Raw genomic sequence first — 24,968 nt, 5'->3', positions numbered from 1 at the left:
ACCTTTAAACAACGTAACTCTGCAAAAACAACATTTTTATTCCCACGAGGGGCAGGGCAGGCCCCGCGGCGCGTGGCGGCGGGGGGCGGGGGGGCCCCGTGACGGCACCGAACGCGGGGGGGGGGGCGGTATGGCCTCGGGCGGCGCGACCGGTAGCGGCGCGACCGGCAGCGGCATGGCCGGCGGTGGCAGGGCCGGTGGCGGCGGGGCGCCGGGCGGCAGCCCAGGAGCCCGATCAGGAGGAGGAGGAGCAGGAGGAGGAGGAGGAGGAGGAGGAGGAGGAGGAGGAGCGGCCGGCGGCAAGGTGAAGAGGCGGCGCCACCGTTTGGGCGCCGCGAAGCCCCCCTGTGCCAGGAGCAAGCGGGTGAGGAGCGGCCCCCCCACAGCGGGCCCTTCCCCCTCAGCCCACCAGTTACCCCCTTACTTACCCCCTTACCTTACCCGCCCCTTTATCCCCTTAGTTACCCCCTACCCACCTCCTTACCCCCTTAGTTACCCCCTCGACCGCTTAGTTACCCCCTTAGTTACCCCCTCAACGGCTTAGTTACCCCCTTAGTTACCCCCTCAGCCCCTTCCTAACCCCCTCAGTTACCCCCTCAGCCCCTTACTTACCCCCTTACCCCTCTACCCAGCCCATTACCCCCCTCCTCCCCCTCCCCTTCACCCCCAGCCCGCTGCCCTCAGGACCCCCAGTGCCACCCCCAGGGCTTTCCCCGCTCCCTGCACCCCTCCTCAGCCCATCATCAATTCTCTGAACGTTACCTGCCAGGCTTTGCTTCTCGTTTGTGCTGTAGGGTACAGCAGGTTGATGGTGAAAGCGGTCCGTCAATTCGGGGTGTGAAAATCCCCGTGCTGGAGGGGGGACGCGCCGAGATCCCTCCCAGCAGCTCTTTGCTAAGAAATGTCAGGACGCCCAGAGAGATGCTCTGGAGATGCCCTCTGCACATGTTTGTTCAGCCAAAACCTCTCCGCTATTAAATGAGCAACGTAGCTGAGGGGATTGATTATCATATGCAAAACCAAGGGAGCGCTACGCATGGATAGCTGCTCATTTAGGTTTTTATCACTTGCAGAAATGCCAAGTCCCTTATACCACATATTGACAATCAATCTTGTCCATCTAAAGCTGGCCTGGAAGGGCAATGCAAACATTCCCCACGCTTACAGAGCAACCGTTGAAACCTCTGGCTTGAACAGTGCATTAATGTTGAAAGTGCCATAGCTTGCGTGTGCCGACACTGTGTAGCTAACTGATAAACCTTACACGTGGATTGAAAATAATCAGTGGAGATGGTTTTCTAACTTTTCCATTGTCTGTTATCTCTGCGTGTTTTCCAGTAGGTTTATTTAAAGAGTGTGCCAGAGCAAACACGTGCGTGGGGATATCTGGGGGATTCTGCACAGAGAATGGCTGCTGCACATCCAGCGCAGATCAAATTAACAGTAACTTATCGGGGAAGAGTTTTAATGATTTGATAAATAGACAAACTGATAGGTGTTACATGTGTGCATTTATTATAGCAGTTAGCTTTGTAACCAGACGAATCGTGCAAATGTTCATAACATAAAAGGACGAGCTTTGAGCAGATAGCTTGCTTAGAGCATTTGTCAATTAATTTCAGTTTATTTTCAATATCATGTCCACTCTGCAGAAGGTTCTGTGGCTTAATGTTAATTGTCTCTCAGTGATGCAGTTGGGGAGGCACGAAAGCGACCGATGCGATTTTGTGAGGTTATACCTCTGGTTCTGATCCCTACCCCGCTGTTTTTCTCATCCTTCCCCCTACAACTTTAGTCGATAAGTCGATTCTTAGAAATACTTAAATAGATGTGTTTTGTGTGCTTGTGATCCTAATTACAGCCCACCAAACCCTCTGTCTCTTACCATTAAGCTCTGAAGGTGCCTGGGCACTGTAGGCAGTATAGTTAGCAGCTTCAAAGTTCCTGGGAACTAGTCCTGGATCTAATTTACCTTTTTTTTTTCCCCCTGCCTGCAGGAGGGATGATTAGCAGGATGCCTAGCTCATGATTGTCAGCTTTCTGGATATTAATTTTTATTATTAATTTTTATTATTAATTATATTCATTTATATTAATTTATCTTTTATTTAACCGTAGTTCCTGGGGCTTTCGGTCAGGTGGGAATTCTCCGATCGTACCCGATGTATGCCGCAGAGTCAGTCTTCTACAAAATACAGCAACAGCTTTAGAAGGCTCTTGCAAGAGGAGGTGCTGGTGCTATAGCTATAGCTGTGTTTCTTCCAGGACATCTTCTGGGTTAGCCTGACTGTTGAGAGCAGAACTGTTTTTTGTGCGTATAGTCACTGCAATTCAGCATTACTAAAATTGAAAATATTTAGATTCACTGATTTTAATGGGTAGTATGGTCCTGACTGTCGCAGTAGATAATTGCTGAACTTCTGGTTTAGTTGGTTTTCACGGGAGGGTGCGAAGAGGAAGAGTCCTGGAACAAGTCTGTAGGTCAGGAGCTGTTCAGGCGTAGAGTTTCCTGATAGCCTTGCAGATTGACGACCTGCTGGTGAATTTTGGCAGAGGTTTCAAAACTTTGAACCTTGCCAAGGTCACTTGGAAGTGCAGAAAGTGATAGGTAGTTGTAAATCAATCTTAGGTGAATTTTAGGTTTACCAGAAGTGTAGCGATCCTATGCCAGGGATCAACCTCGTCGTCGTCTTCTGAATATTTGCTGTATAATATCTGTCTTCAAGGTCCGTGGAAGGTGGTATCGCAGCATATGCTGTTGACTGCGTTTCTGTAATTAAACAAGTGTTTTTTCTTTCAAGCAGGGAATAATTAGCAGAATGACAGAAACTGTGAAAAATATTGTACCGGCCTGGCTGCAGAAGTATTTCAATAAGCGTGAGGAGGAGTGTGTAGACAGAAATGAATCTGCAAACCAGGAGGAGACTCCGGTAAACTATCACCACGATTATTCAGATGAAGATACCATAATCAATGAGAGATTCACGCCTGAACCAGCAGGAATTAGTAGACGAGGTATGTGAAAAATCATTTGGAATTCTGGCCATCTGTATTTATTCACTGATTTCTAGTTTTGAATCTGAATTTCAAAAGGAAATTGGAATGAGGGTTTTGACAGAATGAAAAAAACCCAAAAAAAGTCAAAACAACTGTTTGTGAAACCGTCTTAGCTTTAAACTGTATACACAGTTACGAAGCATACATCTTATGCTCTTGGAAGGCATCAGTTAACTTTAGGTACTCTATTAGCCAGGTGCTAAATGCTGAAAATAAGTCATTTGCAAGTGTGCTGGGTTGCATTTTCCATCTTTTAAAAGATATGGAATGAAAATCTGTCTAATTGCCTAAGGCAATTAAAAAAATTAATTTGTTTTGCAGTCTTCGAAACAAAAGACTAGATGCTAGAATGGCAGAGGAAAATTCCGTCTCGTGTCCCGACTTTGTTTGTTTTGTTTTGTTTTTTTTTTTGTTTTGGGCTTTGATCAATTTAGTAAAGTTCCTCGTTAACTTGATGGTGAACTGGGGAACTTGTGCACGGATGTGGTTTATGAGATTATTATCCTTAAAATATTCAATAACTTTAAGGTCTACGCGGGGGGAGGGGGTGTCTTTGAAAAGGTATTTGGACCGTTGGCAACGAGGTTTGCAACTCCTTTACCTCATGAAAGATTAATTTGTCTTATATCCAGTGCCTCTCACTGTTCCTGTAGTCCTGTTGTATAAATTTGCATCTATTCTTATTTGAGTTTCTCTTAAATTAGCTGTTTTGGGGAAGTCAGCTTTTAATAAGTGAAGAAGTTTTGTCTGAGCGTGCGTAGGTAACCATAGATAATGTGGAAAGTCAGTTGCTTCTGTTGTTGGCAGAATCAAAAAATAAGGAGGAAATATCTTTGCCTCCAATCTCATCTAATTGTAAACAAGGAGATTGATGGCTTTCTGTGTAGCTGTAGCTTGGGAATGAGTTTGGAGAAAAGAATAGAGAAGGTCTTCGTGACTGAGGAACACATGTTGGCTTTCCTATGTAACTGCGTGAAAGGAGCTTTCAGTAAGAACAGCTGCACTGCAAGCTTGCTAACTCCAGGAGATCAGGAGCAGGTGGACACCCTGGAACCTTTTGCAGCTTATGTTGCTGTCCGTGGGTGTTGCTTACTATGCTTAAGAATAAGATTTTTTTTTTTAATTATTACTACATTTTGAAACCAATGTGTTTCTTCAGTTCTGAGGTATCAGTGTGCTGGAGCCTATATTGGGTGGCCTTCCGCCTGAAGAACTTTCTGTATCTCAAATGGTGCTGTCCTAAAAATCTGCTCATGGTTTGGAGAGCTAATTAGTGGTACTGCAGTGGTTATGAAGATTGAACTAACTAGTTTAAGCTTCAGTTCAAGTATCAAGAGGATAGTGGCTCAAAGTCATTTGAATTGCCCAGATTCCTGGGAGAGACAGTAGGCTTTCATCAGGCAAAATACCCATGAATAGTTCCATTCATTTAGCAAGATAGACTTCAAGGCCACCTATTCCAGGCCACTGGCATTGTTTGCAGACCCTTTGCTTCAAGAGGGAAAAATGCTCATCTGGTTACTTGGGTCAACATCCTTGTCCCTTGGGTCAAAATCCCAATAGTTAATGGGTAGGAGATGATGTTTTGCCTCTAACGTGAGCTGATATGGAAGAACTTGGGAAAAAAGTACTGCAAACGTTCATTTTCATGTTGTGTATTCAGATTAATGTAACCTTTGTTCCAATATTATGGAAGCTGCAGTGTTATCTGTAATTTACCGTGTAATCTCAAATTTTGTAAAGCTTATTGCAAGCTGTACATGGGAGAAGGAGTATATATGTTTGATTTAGTGAACGGCCAAGTCAGCGTTAGAGCATTTGAGCACGGGGTCAGAATGTGGTGTTGTAAAACCTCATAGTTAACTACTTCTGGATGCAACATTAATACTGTGTATCGCAAGCAGTGTTGTTGTTGTAGCCAGACAGTTAGATGCAACCGTATCTGGGTGAGGAAGAAGTTAAATTTGGCTTCTCTCTTTTTGCGCTTAGAACTTGGCAATAGCATGGCTGTCGATAGGAAACAGGTTTTGGCTTCTGTGAGCTTGTCTATAGCAAAGCTAATTATCTCCCTGTTCTTGTCTAGAACCATCCACAAGTAGATCAGCACTGAACTTCCCAGTTGTGTTAACAAGGCCCTCTCTTCATCGGAGCCGTCTGAATTATACCATGCTGGATTCTCCTGTCCCACCTTGTCAGCCCTCGACATCTTCTGTATTTGGCATTGGCAGTCCTAGGCTGTCCTTGATAAAAGAAATAGAAGATTCTACCTCTCAACAAGACGATGATAACATCTCAACAACCAGTGATTCCTCCTCTAGAGCATCTGATGAAGGTGATTTTTGTGTTCTCTGTTTAATTGACTTTTTTTTTAATGTGAAGTACCTTGCGTTCTTTAATATTCCACATCACCTTAGTAAATAAAATAGGTGAATGTCAACTTTGGATGCGAGAATTAAATTGAATTTTTAGTGGTTTAGAAGTATATAATCCTATCACCTTTTTAATAGAAGCGTGCTTTGGAATACGTTTATGATACCCTGATGTTAGAAAGAGTCAATGCTGAAATATACACGTTCAGCTAGGTTATATGTAAATTTTGAACTGGGACGGTAGGAAATCAGGCTGACTTGCCATAGCTTGACAACTAGGCTGATTGTCTAGAAGGAAGAGTGACTCAGAATATCTAACAGACAGCTGGTTAAATGTGAATAAGTGCAGGTGACAAACAGGAACACGAGATGTTTTCCTGTGTTTCAGCAAGAGAAGATAAAGAAACTACTCTGTCATAAGCTATAGGCTGTTTTTTGACCTTTCTTGGTAGAAGGCTTCAGCTGTCAATACTTTCATGTCTTTTGCCAAATTCATTGAGGAAAGCACACCATTTTAAAATAAAAAATAAGCATCGTGTCGATGTAGGTTGGTACGTAGGTCTTCTCGCTGAAAGGGCGAACAGCAGGTTTGCAGCTTTTTCTAGTCCCCCATATAGACAGGGACTGACATGTGCTCAGCAGGTTTTGCAGAGAACTTTTGTACAGCTGAGAGTAGAGTTGCTGGGCTTTAGCAATATAACCTGAGTGCACTAGAACTTTCTGGTGTGTCTTCGTAAAACATACATGGGCAGAAGATCGTTAACTCTTAGAGCAGCCTTTGGGGAATCTTCCAGGTTTAAAACCTATGCGATTATGATCTGTGCTGGCCTCCAGCCTTTTACCAACACAGAAAAAAGCTTTGTCCGTACAAATGCACTGATGTTTATGCGGTCCTCTTTTATCTTAGCCTGAAGGAAAAAAATATCTGCATTGGAAGCACAGTATTAACTTGGTAAGATTGCTGAAAACTACTTGCAGCTCTGTGAACAGTTTTCAAGTTTGTAGGTGATACTTGGTTTTCAGTCTGTACGTGAAGTTGATCTATTTAAAGAAGCTGAAGTCATGCTTATTTTTCTGTAATGAAGAACTTGAATTAGTGTGATCTTTATTGTTAAAGTTCTGTACGTACGAGAGGCATTTACATCTAGCATACGTCATTTTGGCAGATGTTGCAGTTTTAAAAAATACTTCATCGTCACTGCTCTGGCCCACAGAAGCTGAAAGAACTCATTCCCTCTCGCAGCATTCTGCAGCTAGCTCTAAGAAACCTGCATTCAGTTTATTTGTTTTTGGAGGACTGTGTCCTGTAAGTACTGCACAGTATTTCTTTTAATCAGTTTGAATGTGTACCTGTTTTTCTATCCACTTCTCATACTGTGTTTCCGTAGGTACGTGGAAGCACGTCTGTTTTTAAGCAAAACCAGCTTGGGTTTTCTCCATTTTACCCCGGAAAGACGGCCTATGCCGGTGGTGCAGCTGTAAGATCAAGGCAGCCAAAGACGGAACCTTATCAGGTATGAGAAAAGTAGTGTAGTGGGAAATAGTGATGGAAATAAAAAAAGCAGCACTGCCAAAGGAGCTTTGAGCAGGGAGCTGAATATGTGGTAACAGTTGCTCTTCTGCCCTCTTGGTCTACAAAAATAGACGAGATTGATTTCTGTTTAAATTCTTTAATGACAGTTTTTACCACAGGTAATACTTGTCAGAAAGAACAAGAATGACAGTTTGGGCTAGTTGTTGGTAGTTGGGGTTTCTTCTGTTGTTAGGTCTTTCAAAAAATTCCATTCAAGTGCCATTGTCTGCCTCTGACTACATTACGTTAAAATAACTTGATGCAAAAAAACCAATGACAGCATAACTTTGAAAACTTGTGTTTATGGTAGCAAAAGCTACAGTAGTCAAACCTGGCTAATATTTATCTGTGGATCTTCTTTTCCAAGCATGCCTACATTCATGCTATGGATATGTTGTATAAACCTGCAGTCTTTGAAAATATCTAAAATCAACTTTGCTGATCCTTTGTTCTTCTGGTACACAGAGGCATGCAGGACTAAATGCAGTCCCAAGATAAGCAGTAACATGCTTTCTGTTTTGAATGATTCATATAGTTCTTGGAGAGAGTTATTTGCCCCCAAGAGTTCTTGGAAATAGCAAATAAAAACTGCTGACAACTCTGATTAGCTAGAGCTGAATCGAAAAGGAAAGTCAAATCAGGTTTGGTAGGAATGTATTTAAATGAAAGTGACTTTTATCGATAAATCAAAAGGAATTTGAAGAAAATGAAAACGCGGGTTTGCTGGCTCTGTTCTGACAGTCCATTTGTGCAACGGAAAAAGGGCAGTACAAGTACCTCACTTACGGGAAACCTTGAAACCTTGTGGTGCAAAGCTGGGAACCCTCTTTGGTCGGCTATTTTTGTTTTTTACAATATTACTGCATTATGGTAAAAAGAGGAACCAAAATACTAGGCTTTTAAAGGAGAGAGTAGCTTGCTTCTTGCTGCTTGCTGTGAATGACAGCAAGGTACTAGAGAGTCCAGCGAAGGGCCACCAAGAAGATCAAGGGACTGGGAGCACCTCTCCTCTGAGGAGAGGCAGGGACTGCTGGGCCTGTTTAGTATGGAGGAGATGAGGTTCAGGGGGGATCTTATTGGTGTATATAAATACCTGAATGGATGGTGCAAAGAGCATAGAGAGCCATTGTGTTTTCAGCGGTGCCCAGTGCCAGGTCAAGAGGCAACAGGCACAAACTGAAACGTGAGGCTCTGTCTGAGCATCAGGAAATGCTTTTGCACTGTGCGGGTGATGGAGCCCTGGCACGGGTTGCCCGGAGAGGCTGTGGAGTCTCCCTCTTTGGAGGTCTTCAAGAGCTGACTTGACATGGTCCTGGGCAACCTGCTCGGGGTGGCCCTGCTTGAGCGGGGGGGTAGACCAGGCGATCTCTAGAGGTCACTTCCAACCTTAACCATTCTGTGGTTCTGTGAGTCTCACTTGTGTTTTTACATGCTGCGTGGTCTGCTTCCTGTCTTCACATCGTGTGATAAGCACAGTGTGGTTATTTGAGGGGTTTAACCTGGGAAGAAAAAAAGTCACACCAAAGGAAGTTTTTGACTGATATTTGAAGTTGGGTGGTGCAAATAAACAGTTTACTTTTTCAGTGTAATGTTTAGATCTGTTACAGTTTAAATCAGATCTTTATCTTTTAAGACAAAGATTTGCAGCCAACTTTAATCTTGGGGGAAGGGAGGAAGCAAGAGAGAAGTAAAACTAGTTCCTGGTTATGATTGTATACACTGATTTTAAGATGGTACACTTAGACCATCGTGAAACTCTGAGGTCTGTGTTGTTACTGAAAATGCTTTCTGTACCACAAGCCTTTTCTTGAGTTCTGTTTCCCTGATTACTGCTTCGGAGGCCTTAGCAGTCCTGGCATCATCCGTCTTGACCTTTTACAAGTACGGAGTTCTTTTATTGCTCGTGCAACAAGCACGTGCAAGATGCACTGAGGCCCAAGGTAAACTTCATTAAACTCCGAATGTATTCTCTTCTTTATGGCTTGAACTCCCAGTGACTGCATGTTTCTCTGTCATCAGAATATATTGATTGTATCATCAGTGTAGCCTTGGGACATAAAATACATGCCTCCTTAGCTGAGAATTGACCATTGTAACACTTAAAATGCTAATTTTTCAGGCACAAAAGAGAGCGAAAGCTAGACAAGAAACTGTGTGGTCCCACGCTACCTTGAGTACCTCAGCGTGGTGCATCTTGGAGGCAGTGGAGAAGCTGTCAACCGCTTTGTTGGTAAATAGCACTTCTTTTAATCTGTTTTTGCTTCATGTGTTTATAAAACTTAGTAAATGTGCCATCAAAGGATAAAGATAAAACTATTCTTCCTTACGCTGTGGCCGGTTTAATTTATTGCGCTATTTTTTCAACAGGATGCTAAAAGAATGACATCTCTTTTGCCGCTGTGTTGTGTAAGTTGACCATGAACCCCCACATTTTTGTTGCAGGGAACCCTCTCTCTCAGGAAAAAAAAATTGCCCTCTAATAGTTATGCTTTGTTTTTTCCCTTAGCCTCCGGACATAGATAAACCGGATATTACTGACTTCCAGTCCAAACGAAGAAAGGTAAGAACCAATAATGTCTTAAGCTGAGGTAGATAACTTTTTCAATGCTTTATCACTATTAGAAAAATTTTCTCAAACCTCAGTGACGACATAGACATCAAATCAAGTTAATATTGGCATGTATCCACAGTAGATGATGGGCTGTGAAGATTACTCAGGTTAAGAATTATGTTATCTTTGTAAGTTGAGAGCAACAACTCTAGAACACACCAAGTCGTTTTATCTTGTCCCCCAACTTGGGGTGAAGCTGCATATTAAAATTCCTGTTGAGGCAAGTTTTCTCTTGAAGAAATGATCACAAATAGAAAAATACTGATTGAGTGGTCATATAGACTTTGTACAGACTTCCGTGTTCATTCGGGCACAGAAAACTAGTTTTTGTGCTTTTTATCACCATTCAAAGTAAAGAGGAGGAAAATTGTTAATTTCCGACGCTATAAATCTTACGCTCCTAAATTCCTATTTGGAGGTAGCACAGAACTGGTGAGAATGCTGTGGTAAAGCATGATTTCCTTTCATTTTGTTTAAAAAATGAAAACTAGTCATCTTTTTTTGATGACTTTAGTTAGGGGTATCATTAAACTGCAAAACTGTACCAGGCACAATAGCTCTTGGTGTATTAAATGCCTAACTGGGGGAATTAATATTTTTCATTTTTACCTTTAAAACTAGCGATGAACCATCGTTGGAGTCTGATAAATTTTCCATAAAATTAAATGGGCATCTCTTTCTGCGAAAACATCTGTGTTTCCAGTATCAGTCTGAGTGTACAAATGACCACTTGTTAAGTGTATGGGCTTCTTAGGCTGGAAATCAAAGTGGACAGTAATACTGGTTGCTTATTGCTTTTAACTCTTTCAATCTCTGTATTGTTTAGCCAGCACAATCTCCATTTGGTAAAGTTCTAAAATGAATGTAGCAGCAACTGCTTAGTTTTTAGGGGGGTAGAGGTTTTTTTTTTTCTTTTTCTTTTCTGACGCTATAAATCTTAACGCTCCTAAATTCCTATTTGGAGGTAGCACAGAACTGGTGATAATGCTGTGGTAAAGCATGATTTCCTTTCATTTTCTTTAAAAAATGAAAACTAGTCATCTTTTTTTGACGACTTTAGTTAGGGGTATCCTTGGGCTTATTAAATTGCAAAACCCTTAAATGACCACTTGAAGATCAGGTGACTGAAGGAAATAACAAGATGTGCAAACTTTTCATCTTCTGTTCTAATGAGAAAAGGGACAGTGTCTCAAGAAGTTTCTGTGCTAATTCCTTGACTGGATGGATGTATAATTAAGTTTACAATCACTTCAGAGTTTACAAACATCTCAGATTTCCTGGACCATCTTTTCACCATCTGCCAAATTACAAGGGCATGGAGAAGTGAAGTATATCATAAATATTATCCAAATAACTAAAACCAAATCTGGTGTGAATTCTCAGTTATATTATAGCAATACACCTGTGATAAGGCATTAAGAAAGATCTGCCAGATTTGCAACAGAGAGCCTGAAATTGTCAGCCACTAAATGAATGTTGCACGCAGCTGTCAGTGGGTGAAAGGAGATAGATTGTCTATTCATAATACTAGAATTCATAATGGTGGCGGGAGAAGGGTAGCCCGTGATGAGAAGCAATTATTTGCTGAGGAGACGATCGTGTGTTTTCCTGCTAAAGTGAACATGCGGTTGACGGAACACTTGTGCACTCGGGCTAAACTTCTGCAGTGGGTAGCAGTGATGTGGTATTTTTCTTATTTCAAGGAACTGTACCAGGCAGAATAGCTCTTGGTGTATTAAATGCCTAACTGGGGGAATTAATATTTTTCTTTTTTACCTTTAAAACCAGCAATGAACCGTCGTTCACTCGAAGTAGATTTGTGAACTTACATAAAACATGTCTTATTCAAGGTTTCAAACTGAATGTAATATTTTTTAGAAAGATGTATTTTTATATACTTTAGAGAGAGTGTGAATTCTATTACTAAGAGCTGGGAGATACTGTGAAATTAAAGCTGCAGCGTAAACAAAAATTTCCTGTTGGTATTGATTTGAACAATAGCATGCTTCCTAAGACTGTATTTTCTGATCCTTAAGACTGCAGGCGGAGCCATCGGTAAATCTTGTAGCCTTTAGGGTTTGTTTTCTGTCTGACAGTTCAGTTAAGTCAGTTTTGCAGAACACGCAGTGGTCTGTGTTAAAAATTAACTCTGGTCTGTGAAAATGCTTTGAAAAGGGAAGTCAAACCCACTACTTGAAGTGCATCTAATGCACATGTAAAGCATTGGATCATATTTTAATGAATGAGATTATTGTAAGACTGACAAGTTGGTTTTTTTGAGTGTGTTCTATTGTTTGTGTAACTTTGAAGAGGGAAAATGTAGGGAATGTGAAGCCCAGAAGCCTGTATAATTAGTTGCTTAACACTTCGAATGTTAAATTAATGAATTAAGCTACTGAAAAAAAAAAATCACAGTGTGGGCAGAGGAAAAGATAGGAGCATATTCTAGGAACATGGGTTATTTTAATTATGGTAGCATGAATTATTTTGTCTATGAAGCTAACTGCCAAATTTTGAAATGGAATTCAGTCAGACTTTGGCTACTTATATATAGCTTTATGGATTTCGTTACTGGTTTTCTGGTGATTTCCCTCTACAAGTTGAACGGTCTTCAGAATTTTCAAATCGTATTCACTGAGTGCCAAGACCGATGGGGGGAGGTTTATAGTTCTGTAATTTGTTTTCATCAATAAATATTGGAATTAATTTGGGTGGACGTAAGGATAAATTGATTGCTGTTTCCCTTTCAAAGCTGGAATCCCAGAATGCATTCCAGCCTCCACCTGTTAAGAGACTTGTGACACCAACGGTAAACCGTCAACCGATGCGTTATACGCGGTATTCTGAACCATCACCGACTTCAACTACTCAGTCCAGCAAAATTTGCCAGAGAGTAGACACAAAGTACCAAGTGAGTACATTTTTGAGTCCTTATGTGCCTGTTTTTTTTTTCCAGTCTTGGAATGTTTCTCAAACCAATTGTTATCCTATCTTTGCAAAAAGTACTGATAGTATGTTTGAGGCGAGCTTTAAGGCAGTGGGAACCATTGTGAAATAGATTGAGCTTTTATGGATTTAATTCTGTTTTTGGAACACTCAGTGTCTTGTGGTTGTTTTCACGATGTCATGATGTGCTATTGAGTCATCCTGTTCTCAGTGAAAGAATATTAAAAGACAGAAATGTTTTCCTTTTATATTCTCATGTACACAAAGCTGTCACTGATGAAACATGCTCGTGTTCTGTGTAAACTATTCCAGGTGAGCTATGTGCTCCAAGTGAGAGTTCTGACAATGTGCTGAGTTATCGGTTTTGATTGCTTTGGAGTAGATGGAGTCTGATAAATTTTCCATAAAATTAAATGGGCATCTCTTTCTGCGAAAACATCTGTGTTTCCAGTATCAGTCTGAGTGTACAAATGACCACGTGTTAAGTGTATGGGCTTTTTAGGCTGGAAATCAAAGTGGACAGTAATACTGGTTGCTTATTGCTTTTAACTCTTTCAATCTCTGTATTGTTTAGCCAGCACAATCTCCATTTGGTAAAGTTCTAAAATGAATGTAGCAGCAACTGCTTAGTTTTTAGGGGGGTAGAGTTTTTTTTTTCTTGTTTGTTGATAAATGATAGAAAACAGAAAAGTATGTCCCTTTTACGGGGTTGGCAAACACAAGTTTTGATGAAAACTCTCCCCCCCACACACACAATTTTTGTCATTTTGTTTAAAATAATTACTTTCTTTGTTAGAGGATTTGACAAATTTGATTTAGTGTTCTATCAGTTTGTCCTCAATGCTGAGTGAAGCAGTGATGCTTACTTTAGCCCCAAAATTTAACTGAACTGTACCCACAATGCTGAATTAGGGAACAACGTTAAGTAGGTGAGGTGTATTCAGGGCTATAAAATTAAAAATAAATAAATAAAATAAAAACCACAAAAAACCACATGAAGTGGTTGTTGGTACTTTGTGTATTCTGTACATATTCAGCTAAGTCTTGAACTAAACTTAACTTGCAGGGGATGAGAGAGAAGACTTTGCCTGCAGAACAGCGAGCAGAACCATCTGAAAGGTATGACATCTATTAATTTAAAACTTACTTGAAGAAAGAAAGAAATCTCCTTTTTCAGTACGGTCTGCACCTGAAAGGTGGTGACAGTTCTCAGTAAAAGGAATGGGAAATCCAATGAAAATTTTGTATTTTGAGGCAGCTGCAAAGTCTGGATTGTGTTTGAAGATCAATATAACTTTGAGAAAATTGTTGTTTTTATGAAAGGAAGGAAGATGAGCAAGAATAAAAGTACTGATACACCGCTTTTTATCCCAAGTTTATCTTCTGAGAAGGATACGAAGATGGGAAACGAAGCACGTTATAATGCTGTATCCACAGAAAGGATCTTTGCTATTGGAGGCCTTATTTTTTCCTTCTACAGGAAATATGGCTCATTTTGTAGTTTAACTAAATCTGTAGCGTTACAAATTTTGCTTTGACAGATATTTCATGGTTTATAACTCAGTTTACTTATAACAAAATAATTTGTCCCTCTTAATGTTCCCTAGGGGAAAAGCTATTAGTTTTAGCTATTTAATTGCTTGCAGTTTGAAAGCTCTGTCCTAATGGGATGATTCTTTCTGAAGCATTCTTTAGAAGGTGAAGTAGGCGAAGTGAGTTACAGTTCAGGAGGATGTTTATTGATGTGTTTTTTTCTTTATTTTTTAAGCAAAAACATGGAGGAAGATTTATGATTTATTATTCTTTTTTTTAATACTCCTTTCATGATGAAGTTAATTGTCTGCTTTGAGTTCACATGAAGACCATGTGTTCTTTAGAATCATTTGAGGCCAAATGCTAACTCATCTCTAAAATAAAAAAAATCCAGCAGAATTAATTGAATTTCTTCTTGAGGAGACTGCTTGGTGTTATACTGCTTTCTTGGTTTAGGTCAAATGAGTTATCCTCCAGATAATATTGATGGCTTTTCCTTCTGGGCAAATGGTGTTTTGGGTAATAATGCTTGAGTTAAGGGACTTTGCACTCGGTTTTTAGGGAGTCGCTCTTTTCAAAGAACAGTAGCAGGGAATTTTGTTGACTCTATGCTCATCTGCCAAGCAATTCTTAGGTGACCATGGGCATTCTTTGGCTTGCAGAAAGAACTCAACACTTTGTTTTGGCATCTAAAAGTTGGACTTCACAACAACCACCTTTTTAGGGGTGGAAGCGACTGGCTTTAAGGTTCTGGTACAGGTGCAATCAGGTGCTGGGTTTTAATTATGTTTTTTTCAAACTGTTCTAAATTGTCTTTGTTAGAACTCCTTTCTACTTCTCCATTTAGGAAGGAGATACAGAAAACTCACACTGCTTTTGATTTCGTTCACAAAGTTTATTGCAGTGCCCTACCTTTTGTTTGTAGAGTAGGTAGTGGTGGTAGTGTTTTTTGTGATGCTGGTCTCTGTTGGGTGCCATGTTCTGGAGCAGGAGCACCACACTGATCTGCTGGCAAGAGTCCCTTTGGACAGTTGAGTTGGAATACTCAGTAAATCTCTGGCCCACCAATGCTATATATCTATGCGTGTGTGTGTATATATATATATATTTTATATCCTGAGTCCAATTGTAGATTAGACTTGCTTGAAGGCTGACAACTGTCTTTGCCCCCTTGAAGCTCACAGGTGTTAACAGAAAGAGGAATATGGGCTGTTATGGGCAAGCGATAGTTGTCTGAATGAAGATCTATTTTGATGTAAGACTTTTTTCAGAATTCTAATGGATTGACAGTTTGGATTAGAGAAAAGTCTGAGCATCTGCCTTAGGGATCTGTCTTCCTCTATGCAGTTACAGTGCTAAGCAGGCTGTTGTCAAGTATTTGACAAGTTTAGACCAGTTCTCCTCCTCAGTATTGTGGGAGTTTGACCTGGTGTCTTCCAGTGCGATCTAATGCACTTTTGTACTGACTGACTGATTGGCTGCAAGATAAGCTTTGAGGTCACAGTTTTTCCAGGCATACTTCATTTTCTTGCCATAGTACTTTTGTTAGAGTTATTCCCTATTCCACTTCTGGTTTGGGTTATTTTTTCCCCATTTGCTCTTGGATTAGGATATCTTTCTGGTTTTGAGCTAGGCTTTTTTAAGTACCAGAAAAACGCCTTTGTATGCCTTACAAAAGGGATCTGTATTCATGTCTGAAAAGACTTCTGGAATGTTGGCATACCCAAACACCTCTGCTGTTCCTGCTGATGGCCACATGAAAGCCAGAGCTGCTTCTGAAGCTTAGGCCATATTACCTTGCCACACAAGTCTAAGGCGTCCCTATTCTATCAGAGCTGTTGGCAGTGTTTCCCATGTGTATGTGTGCATATGTGCACTCTTTCTGTATTTTTGTGAGCTGTTCTTTTATATCCCTGCAAAAGATACACGTGCATCGCAGAATCAGAGAACCAGTCCTATTTAAAGGAAGCACTGGAAAATAACAATCTAAATCAGCTCTTCTATTTCAGGTCTTCTGGCTTAGTCATTGTTCCCGTGTGAACGGTGCACTTATGTATGTCCTTTTCATTGCTGCTGTTAATAAAGTTTTTCCTATTTAGAACATCAAGTATTTACCAGCGTTTAGCAACTTGTGAGACAGCTTTAGTTTTTTTCTGATCAGCAGGTTTCAATTCTAGGACTAATAACAGCTCTAATATCTTGAAAAAAAATTTGGCTGGTGATTTTTTTTTCTCTTGTTTCCCCCAACTTCTGTACTGTCGTGTGCTAGCAATGTGACCAGCTACAAATTCAGTACTGCTGCGTCCAATGGTCTGTCTTCAGGAGTGAGTAGCGGAGGCGGCAAAATGAGAAGGGAAAGAGGAATACACTATTTATCAAGAGCTGTACAAGAACAGGTAAGTGACTCTTAAATTAATTGCTGTCACTGAGCTTACTGAAGTAACTAGCTAAGTGTGTCAGTTTTATTGCATCATAGTAAATTATAACAATACCGCTTTATTTTTGCATTGTTTTTGTTTTCTTGTGGGTTTCAGAGCAGGCTCCAATTGATTTCCTGTCTTTGAATACCTGAACTTTGCTTATGTAATTTTGAAATTTTTAATTCTCTTACCTTGGAGATTCTTCAAACTATAACATTTCTCGTTAGCAATTGAATGAATGAGTCCTAAGAAGAGAAGTAATGTTTTGGTGAAGGTTTGTATAGTTTTTCTACAGGAATGATACTTGAAACGAGTGCCAAGTATAAAAAGAAAAAAAAAAGCTTAATTTTTGGTTTCATATTTAAGTCATACAGAAAGATACAGGCCAAGAGTTTGAAAGAGTAGTAGAAGACAGCATTCTGCATGTCTGCTAACGATGACTCAGTTTTTGATACTCACCAAACTCATTGTGAGAGAGTTTTTTTCTCATTTTAATAGGAAAAATCTATTCCATAAAACTATGACCATGAATATTCAGATTAATTTTTCTTTTATTGGATGTTATATAAGCTGCCTGTAAGTTAATTTAAGTATTTACGTTAATATTAAGTATTTAATTAATATTAAGTTAATATTAAGTATTTAAGTTAATTTAAGTTTCAAATCATTAAATGGGACTTCAGGATGATGCAATATAAAGAAATCGTAAACACTGTTGTTTATTCCTGTAACACAAATAAAATAATGGTCCAAATATCAAAAGTTCCATAAACTTTTCAAATCAAAACTGTGAAACAGATGTAAGCTACAGGATGCACTGAATATCAGTAGTACCAACTTACATCCCTGCCTAGTCATTTCTAAGTAGATCATGATAGTACTGTACAAATTTTGGTCAGATTTCCTATGCCATTTAAAACATAACTCATCCAATCTTAGTAATCAAATAAAGTAAGTGGCAGGGATGAAAATTGAAGTTGTTAAGAGGCTGTTTTCTGATTTTTATATTTGCATCCTGATACATGGTATAGACTGTATTTACCAGAACACAATCTTCAGTGCTGCTAGTCTGACTTTCTTTGGTGCTTTTTGTGTTTAGTTTGGTTTTTGAACCTACCTGCTTCTTTAAACATTACCTTTTTCCACGTTCACTGCTGTAGTGACTTTAGAAACTTTGGCAGCTATCCTGCCTAATTTTGCAAGAGGAACACTTTCTCACTTGTCTTGAGAGTGTACTCTTAATTGAAGCCATGCGAGGGTAGTTAGAAAGGATGATGCTTCTCTAGAGCTTTGATGACTAAAGTACAGAGAAGAAAGAAAAAAAATGTGATCTGTGCATCTCTGTTCCGCACAGGTTTTGAGTTAACTTTCAGTGTTCTTGCTGTACAGTTGTTGAATAGAGTATAATGTGGAAGCAGGCCTGCCATAAATTAAAATGACGTGGTAGACAGAGGTGGGGAGATCGGGATTTCTTCTGGAAACTTGCTTTCTCTTAATTTGTATGGATTTTTGTTCTATTTAATTTTGTTAATAAATTGGGTGGGATGGGGTGAGAAAGTAGTATGTCTTGTATAAGAAAAATTAAAATTTGCAACTTTAGGAAGTGGAGGAACCAGTGCTACCGAAAATACCCCTACCCATCAGTGCTGCATCGCTGCCTCAGTTCAATTCCAGTTTCGTTGGTAGTAGCGCTGTCTCAGCGTCACCGAGCGCTGTTTCAACAGCAGCAATGAGCACGGCAACTCCAGCAGCTGCGACGGGCATGGCAAATCCATCAGAGGTGGAGGGCATGACAGATCCATCGGAGGTGGAGGACTTGACAGATCTATCAGAGGAGGAGGTGGAGGACATGATATATACAACGGCGACGTCAGGCATAACGTGTTCAACAGTGCCCTCAGGCTTGACATATCCAATAATGGCGGCGGGCATGCCATACCTGCTGATGACAAAGGACATATCAAGGTCAACAGCGGCAACGACAGGCGTGGCAAATTCAACGGAGGCGGCAGGCATGGCAGATGCAGCAGCGACGGCGGCGGGCAAGGTAAATCTTTATGCTATAAATAATGTTTACAATGAGTATACTGCTTTATTGCGAGTTGACTTTTTCTGTGGTGCTCATGAAACTAACAAATATTAGTTTCTACGCAGCTGAATGAATTGGGGTTGTATGCCAGTTTGGGGAAAAAGGCATAAATGTTTTGATTCTGCTTCTCTCAGTCTTAGAGCCTGCCAACTCCCATTTAACGTGATTGTATAACTGCTTCAAATGCTGTGGAAGTCTGCGGGGGAAGGGGGGTGTGGACTTTATGCCAAGTTATTTATAGTGGTTTTGGCAGGGGTAGAGTTAATTTTCTTCGTAGTAGATGATGCTGTGTTGCAGATTTGTGAGCAAAACAGTGTTGGTAAGGCACTGGTGTTTTAGCTGTTGCTGAGCAGTGCTTACACAGTGACAAGTCCTTTTCTGTTTCTCACGCTGCCCTGCCAGCGAGGAGGTCGGGGATGCACAAGAGGCTGGGAGGGCACTCAGCCAGGACAGCGGAGCCCAGAGGACCGAAGGGATATTCCACACCATTTAGCATCGTGCTCAGCAATAAATGCTGGGGGAAAGAAGGGGAAGGAGTGGGGAGTATGTACAGGGTTATGGCATTTGTCTTTCCAGGTAGCCATTACATGCGATGAGTCATTAATGCTACCTCAAATTTAACAACTTTACTTCTTTACTTCCGGTTCTTTTCCCTGTTCCACTTGGAGGGAGTGAGCGAGTGGCTGTGTGGTGCTTAGTTGCCTGCAATGGTTAAACCACAACTTTATTTAAGTTATTAAATTAGAGGTAACGTGGTCATATGAGCCTCACATAGAATGAGCCTAGGGTGCAATAATTGGCATATTATTGCAATAAAATAAACATTAATCTGTTCCAGAGTACTTGAAATATTTTTTGTACGGTTTGAAGTAGACAGCTGCTTTAACATGTTGAGGTGTTTGCTGAAGTTCTTGGAGTATCATTGGGCTGAGTTTGCCGTTCTTCAGCTTCCTGGCTTGTTTTTCCGTGCATTTAGACCTAAGTAGCATCTCCAGCTTTTCCTCTCAGTTTCTGGAATTTGGTTTTGAAGATATTGTCCTATACCCACTTGGAAACTTCCCTGTGTTTTATTATTACTTTTATCTGCAAAATAACTCAAACATCAGGTTTTTCGACGTCACTGCGGGACTTCTGTTGGATAGTGAATTCAGGTAGTTGTTGCTCTTAAATATAAACCTTTAATTCTTTTGAAAATACAGATACAACCAACAAGTACTGTTAGCAGTCCTGAGTTTGCGTTTTCATCTCCAGTTGTGAAATCTACTGAGGCAGAAGTGCTACCTACGTCTTCTGTAAGTAAAATAATAAAGGAGCTTGACTTTTTTTCTTAGGCATTTAGTAGGCTGTTGCAGAACACTAAAGCAGAATCTGCCTTGATGGAGAAAAGTATGTAGGCTTCTGGCTTATAATTTGTCATTCAGCATGCGTGCTACAAATGTGAAGAGCAGCTTTCAGATTTGGTTTTGTGTGTGCATTCGATTGGAGTTCCTGTGGCTTGAGAATCTGAAAAACCTCTCTTGTTCATAGCAGATTGGGTTTACATTTAGTGTTCCCGTTGTAAAATCGGCAGAACTTTCTGGACCCAGTGGTACTCCAGTGACGCCCTTTCTTACCCTAGGTAACTGAAACTTTAGCACTTCAGATCTGAAGTGCTGATTTTCCTTTTTTTCTTTATTAAATCTTCAATCTGTCCTGTCTGCGCATGCTAGCAATTCCAGGCAGTGTTGGACTTCTGCAGTATTTTTCCAGTGACAGATCTGCTTTTATAATTTTTGTTTTGTTTTGTTGCTTTTTGTTTTGCTTGTAATCATAAAGCATTGCAAAGTAAGTAGAATTTGTGAAGATTCTTATGTGAGAAGCATGAAGCTGGAAATTCTTGTTTCTAACAAAAGTGAGTATAATCTGCTCTAACTAGGTCACATTGTGAAAGCTGTTTTTGTTTTCTTTTGTTTCAAAAGACACCACCACCTCAACCAACATCAACACACAGAAAGAGGAGGTCAAAGATTTTGCTGGTGGTCCCTTCACCACTGCCCACGTCTTAAAGGAAGGAAGCGTCTTAGACGTTCTAAAAAATCCTGGTGAGATAATGAACTCCTTTTAAAAAGATGCTGCAAAAAATACGCTAGCATTTTTTATTAAAAAAAAACCAACACACGACTTATGGTTAATAGAGTATCTGCTATAAATATGAATGTAGGAGAGCATTACATTAAGCGCTGCGTTTGTTAGGGTGCATCTGCCCCCTTCTATTCTAAGTGGTGTTTGTTGCTGGAAGTAAAACTGCAAGATGAAAAGCAGATGGGTTGCATCTCCTTTACGTGTTAGGATGTAATTGTAAATGAGGTACTAAGAGAATTAGCCAGATAATCGGTGTTTCATTTTAAGTAAATACAATTTGTGGAATTGAAAAGGAAATGTTTGTAAAGCTCAACACTCCTGTCCCACCTTCAGCCCAGGTGAAGAAAGAATAGGAAAGAGCTTCAGTTCCAAATACATGGCGAAAGCTGCGAATCTTTGGGCCTTAGCTTACAATGGCTCCTGTGGATTAAAATTTAAACTGCAAACAGAAGTGGAGTGTTTTACGTTAAAAACCCTTTTCTGAATTTTGTTTTTAAGCAATTGCAATTGTTTTCAACAGTTTCATAAAGTGTGTCTGTGGAAAAGATATCTTTTAAGAAAAAGGGCTTTATTGAATTTGATCTTTTCCCAAAAGTCTTCTTCTAACTTACATACTTGTTAAGAAGGCAGCACATTTCTCTGTTGGAAAGAGCTAAGTGAGAGAAAATACATTGTGCATTTTGTTTAAGGAAAGACCTCTGAGTGAAGTGACATTCACTTTCTTTATCGGTTTAAAAGAAGCAGAATCTAAATCCACATTGTTCAAAGACTTCATTTTTGACTAAAAAAAAACCAACAAACAAACCACAAAACAACTATGTTCAAGGTAGATTTACAAGCAACTTGAGCTGCTGTTTAAGATGCATTTCCTTTAGTCTTTCTGTATTAGTAGCTTGTCTTTCCTGTTAAAATTGCCACCTTTTAAATAAGGAGTTGTCCTAATTATAGAAAATTAGACAGTTGTTCAATTGTCTTGAGTTTTTATTATTTAATTAATATTCAGCATCTGTGGGAAAATACTGCATGGATTGCTGCTCCGAGTACAAACTTCTGTACAGTTACTGGAGTAGATTTGAGTCATCTGCTACGGAAGGAGGAGCTTTAGAAATTTGATTCGATTGGGCATCGCGTCTTAATCAAATTGTATTATTTCCATTCCACGTTGGACTGTCAGATTTCAGTCAGCTACTGTCTGTTTGTACTTGTATCGACCAGTGAAAATGTTGATTTAAAGCTTGCTTGGAAACAAAGAGTTAAATGAAGCTTTAACGAAATGTTCTGTTGTGACCCAGTGCAGCAGATGAAATTTCATCCGTTTAGATAAGATTTCTGGGGACTTCCTGTTGCGCTCGGTCTGAATGTCTAGTTGTAACCATTGGCACCTGGGTTGAAATTTTTGCCCTCTAGTAAAGTCACTTAGTTACATGTAGTGAGGTGCTGCGCTAACAGGAAGACTTTTTTTTCTTGCTTCCTAGACTTTGGATTGTTGAAAACACGCTCTTCTACGTCTGCGCAACCTACAACAAGCACAGTGGTTTATACTAGGCCTGCAATAACAACTTTTTCTGCAGGTAAAGAGACTTCTAAACAAGCATCGTACTGGCAATCTGATACATGTGACCCTTTTCTGCAAAACAAAGACATAAAGGACAAATGTGTAACTTGTCAAGCTACTAAAGCCTCAACAGTTGAGAGTATGAAACAGACAGTAAGTTCAAGTCAATGCGACACCTCAAAGCCAGCAGCGCCCCCAGCAGGGATGCTGGGCTTTGGAGACAAATTCAAAACAGTACCTGGAACGTGGGATTGTGATACATGTCTTGTCCAAAACAAACCGGAAGCTACAAAATGTATAGCATGTGAGACACCAAAACCTGGAACGGGAGTAATGCCTGCTCTGACATGACCAGTGGTCACAGACAGCTCGGTGACAGTGACATCCTCCTCGAGCAGCACTGACACAACAGCCACTCTGGGCTTTGAAGACAAATTTAAGAAGGCGAAAGGCTCTTGGGACTGTGGAATATGCCTTGTACCAAATAAGACGGAAGATAACAAATGTGTAGCCTGTCAGTCTGAGAAACCAGGTATGGTCCTTTTTTTCCTGTTGTTTCCATCCTAGCCTCTGTGAATCTTGTACAGAATAAAAGTACGTTGCATATATGGAATATTTTAAGCAACACGATTCCCAGGTACGGTTGATGGGTTAGCGGCTGTCTGCAGGATTGGTTTACAGGCACTTCAGAGGTCTCAGCCCAGGTTCCAGCCTGTCGCATAAATTGAACTGATTGTGAAATGTATTAGTACGGAGCTGGATCAATGCAGATACCCCCAGCTTTGCAGCTGGTGAGGGAAGATGGCTGAAGTGGGTGACTTAATTTAAAAACAACATAGTGATTTTTCACTGGCGAAAATGAGAACTCCATAGAAAGAGTTAAAAATTAGTGTTTTTCTCTTTCAAAAAATAAGTAAAAAAAATTACAGAATGTGTCCAAAATGCCTCTACTCACCGTTTGTATGTAATTGAGGGGAGATGTGAAGCCAGATTTCAAGACAGTGTAGTCTTAACTAGTCTTAAGCTAAAGCAGAGAGATGCCTATGAAGGTCAGTGGTAGGCTTCAAGAAAGCGAGTGACCCGCTGGGTAACTTCTTCAGGGCAGTACTGGGTTGTTTCCCATTGTGTGTGACCGTAATTGATTTTGAGCGTGGTTGTATTGTTTTTAAAATACGATTCTAATTCTAACTTTGACTCTAAATGTCATTTAACATGCCATTACATCGAAAAACACCTGTGCAAATATATCGTGGAAGAAACAAATTAAGATGGACTAGACCGGGCTTTTGTAATCATCCTGTGCGGTAAGACTGAAATTTCATGAGGTAAGATAATGGATTTCAGACAGAGTTGATTCTCTTGGACTTCCAACCTCTGAGCGGTCAGTCGGCATCTTTGTCTGAGGCTCTTGCCATTGCAAGGAGGAATTTTGGAAATGAGGGGTTTACTGTGACCATGGTGCAGTGAATTGCACGGTTACGTTGCACTTGTCAAGAGGAAGAGCGATGCAAGTAATACTAGGATAAAAGTTTTCTGCGTGTGCTGTGGAAGGGAAGAGCCATTCTTGTCTTTCCGGTTTTGAATTTGAAGCGTTATCTTCTGCTTCTCTCTTAAAAGGCACCTTTTTTTTAAAAGGCACCTGTCAGGCCTCTTTATGGAGGTTACACTGTGGTCAACAGCAGCAGAAGCTTGTGTGCTGAACAGAGTTGTGTGTTGTTTGGAAGCTTTGAGTTCCACTCTGTTTTTTTTGTTTGTTTGTTTGTTTCTTTGTGGGTTTTTGGTGGCTTTTATTTTTTTCAGGGGCGGGGGGGGGGGAGTTGCGGAGTAGTTTTGAACATTTCTGTGGGATTTGACAAATCAAATTTAAAAGTTAATGTTCATTTTATAGTTCATGTTCAAACAGGATGGTTAACTGTCTTGTTTGTCTCACAGAGGGTCCAACACCTGTGACCAGTAGCAGTGCATCTGCATTTTCTGCTCCTTCTGGAGAATTTCTGGATTTAGACAAATTCAAGAAGCCTGAAGGAAGCTGGGATTGGGAGACCTGCTTGGTTCAAAACAAAGCAGAGGCCACGAAGTGTGTAGCCTGTGAAAGTGCAAAGCCAAGCACCAAAGCAGAGCTCAAAGGTAATCCTTAATGATTAAAACGAGGATGCATATTCTGTGATTTATTTTTTGGTTTGCTCTGATTTTTTTTATTTTCTTACCTGTTAAGCACAATTATTTTTTCCTTTGAGGTGTGGCAAAATTATTCGTTTTTCCTGTAGGAATATTGCCTAGATAACATCTGTTTCCACACTTTTCCCCAAGAATAAGTTTATCCTTTTTAGAGAAAAGCTTTCATTAATGACGTGCTTGTTCTTTACATGCCCTACACGTTGTTCATTTGGAGTTCAGACTAAAAACATGATCTTTCAAAGAAGTTCGTATACTTTTTAAAGCCAGGTGGTGGGCAGAAAACACAATTGTGAAAAGTTTTATGTAGAGAGGAAGCATGGGGTTTTCTTGTTTGTTTTACTGTTTGGTGGGTTGTTTGTTAAACAGTTTTGACTGGAAAGATCAGGACTAGAATGTAGTTCAAACCTTCATGTACTTCAGGTAAACAGAATATCTTTTGTCTTCACTTGTGCGCTTATGTCCATCAAGTAAGACCTCTGAAACCATACTAGAAAAAATCTGCGGGATTTGATATGT

General features: G+C 40.2%; 1 protein-coding gene across 2 annotated transcripts; it reads left to right on the top strand.

Moving 5' to 3' along the window:
• Positions 1-676: 676 nt before the first annotated feature.
• On the top strand, positions 677-24,968 carry LOC308198059 (nuclear pore complex protein Nup153-like). 2 transcript variants are annotated; one of them, XM_080599611.1, is made up of 8 exons: positions 677-5,389; positions 6,593-6,732; positions 6,815-6,940; positions 9,119-9,229; positions 9,367-9,405; positions 9,506-12,521; positions 13,623-20,679; positions 22,195-24,968. In XM_080599611.1, exons 1-6 carry the CDS (start codon positions 5,224-5,226, stop codon positions 9,584-9,586), a joined length of 663 nt encoding a protein of 220 aa, XP_080455737.1. In that variant the 5' UTR covers positions 677-5,223; the 3' UTR covers positions 9,587-12,521; positions 13,623-20,679; positions 22,195-24,968. The 2 variants fall into 2 exon arrangements, with proteins under 2 accessions (XP_080455737.1, XP_080455738.1); XM_080599612.1 differs by lacking the exon at positions 9,367-9,405.

Source organism: Anser brachyrhynchus, assembly GCF_964034855.1.
Source record: "Anser brachyrhynchus genome assembly, chromosome: 7".
NCBI lineage: Eukaryota > Metazoa > Chordata > Aves > Anseriformes > Anatidae > Anser > Anser brachyrhynchus.
Note: the sequence above shows the minus strand (reverse complement) of the source record. Positions and strands in the feature narration are given on the sequence as shown.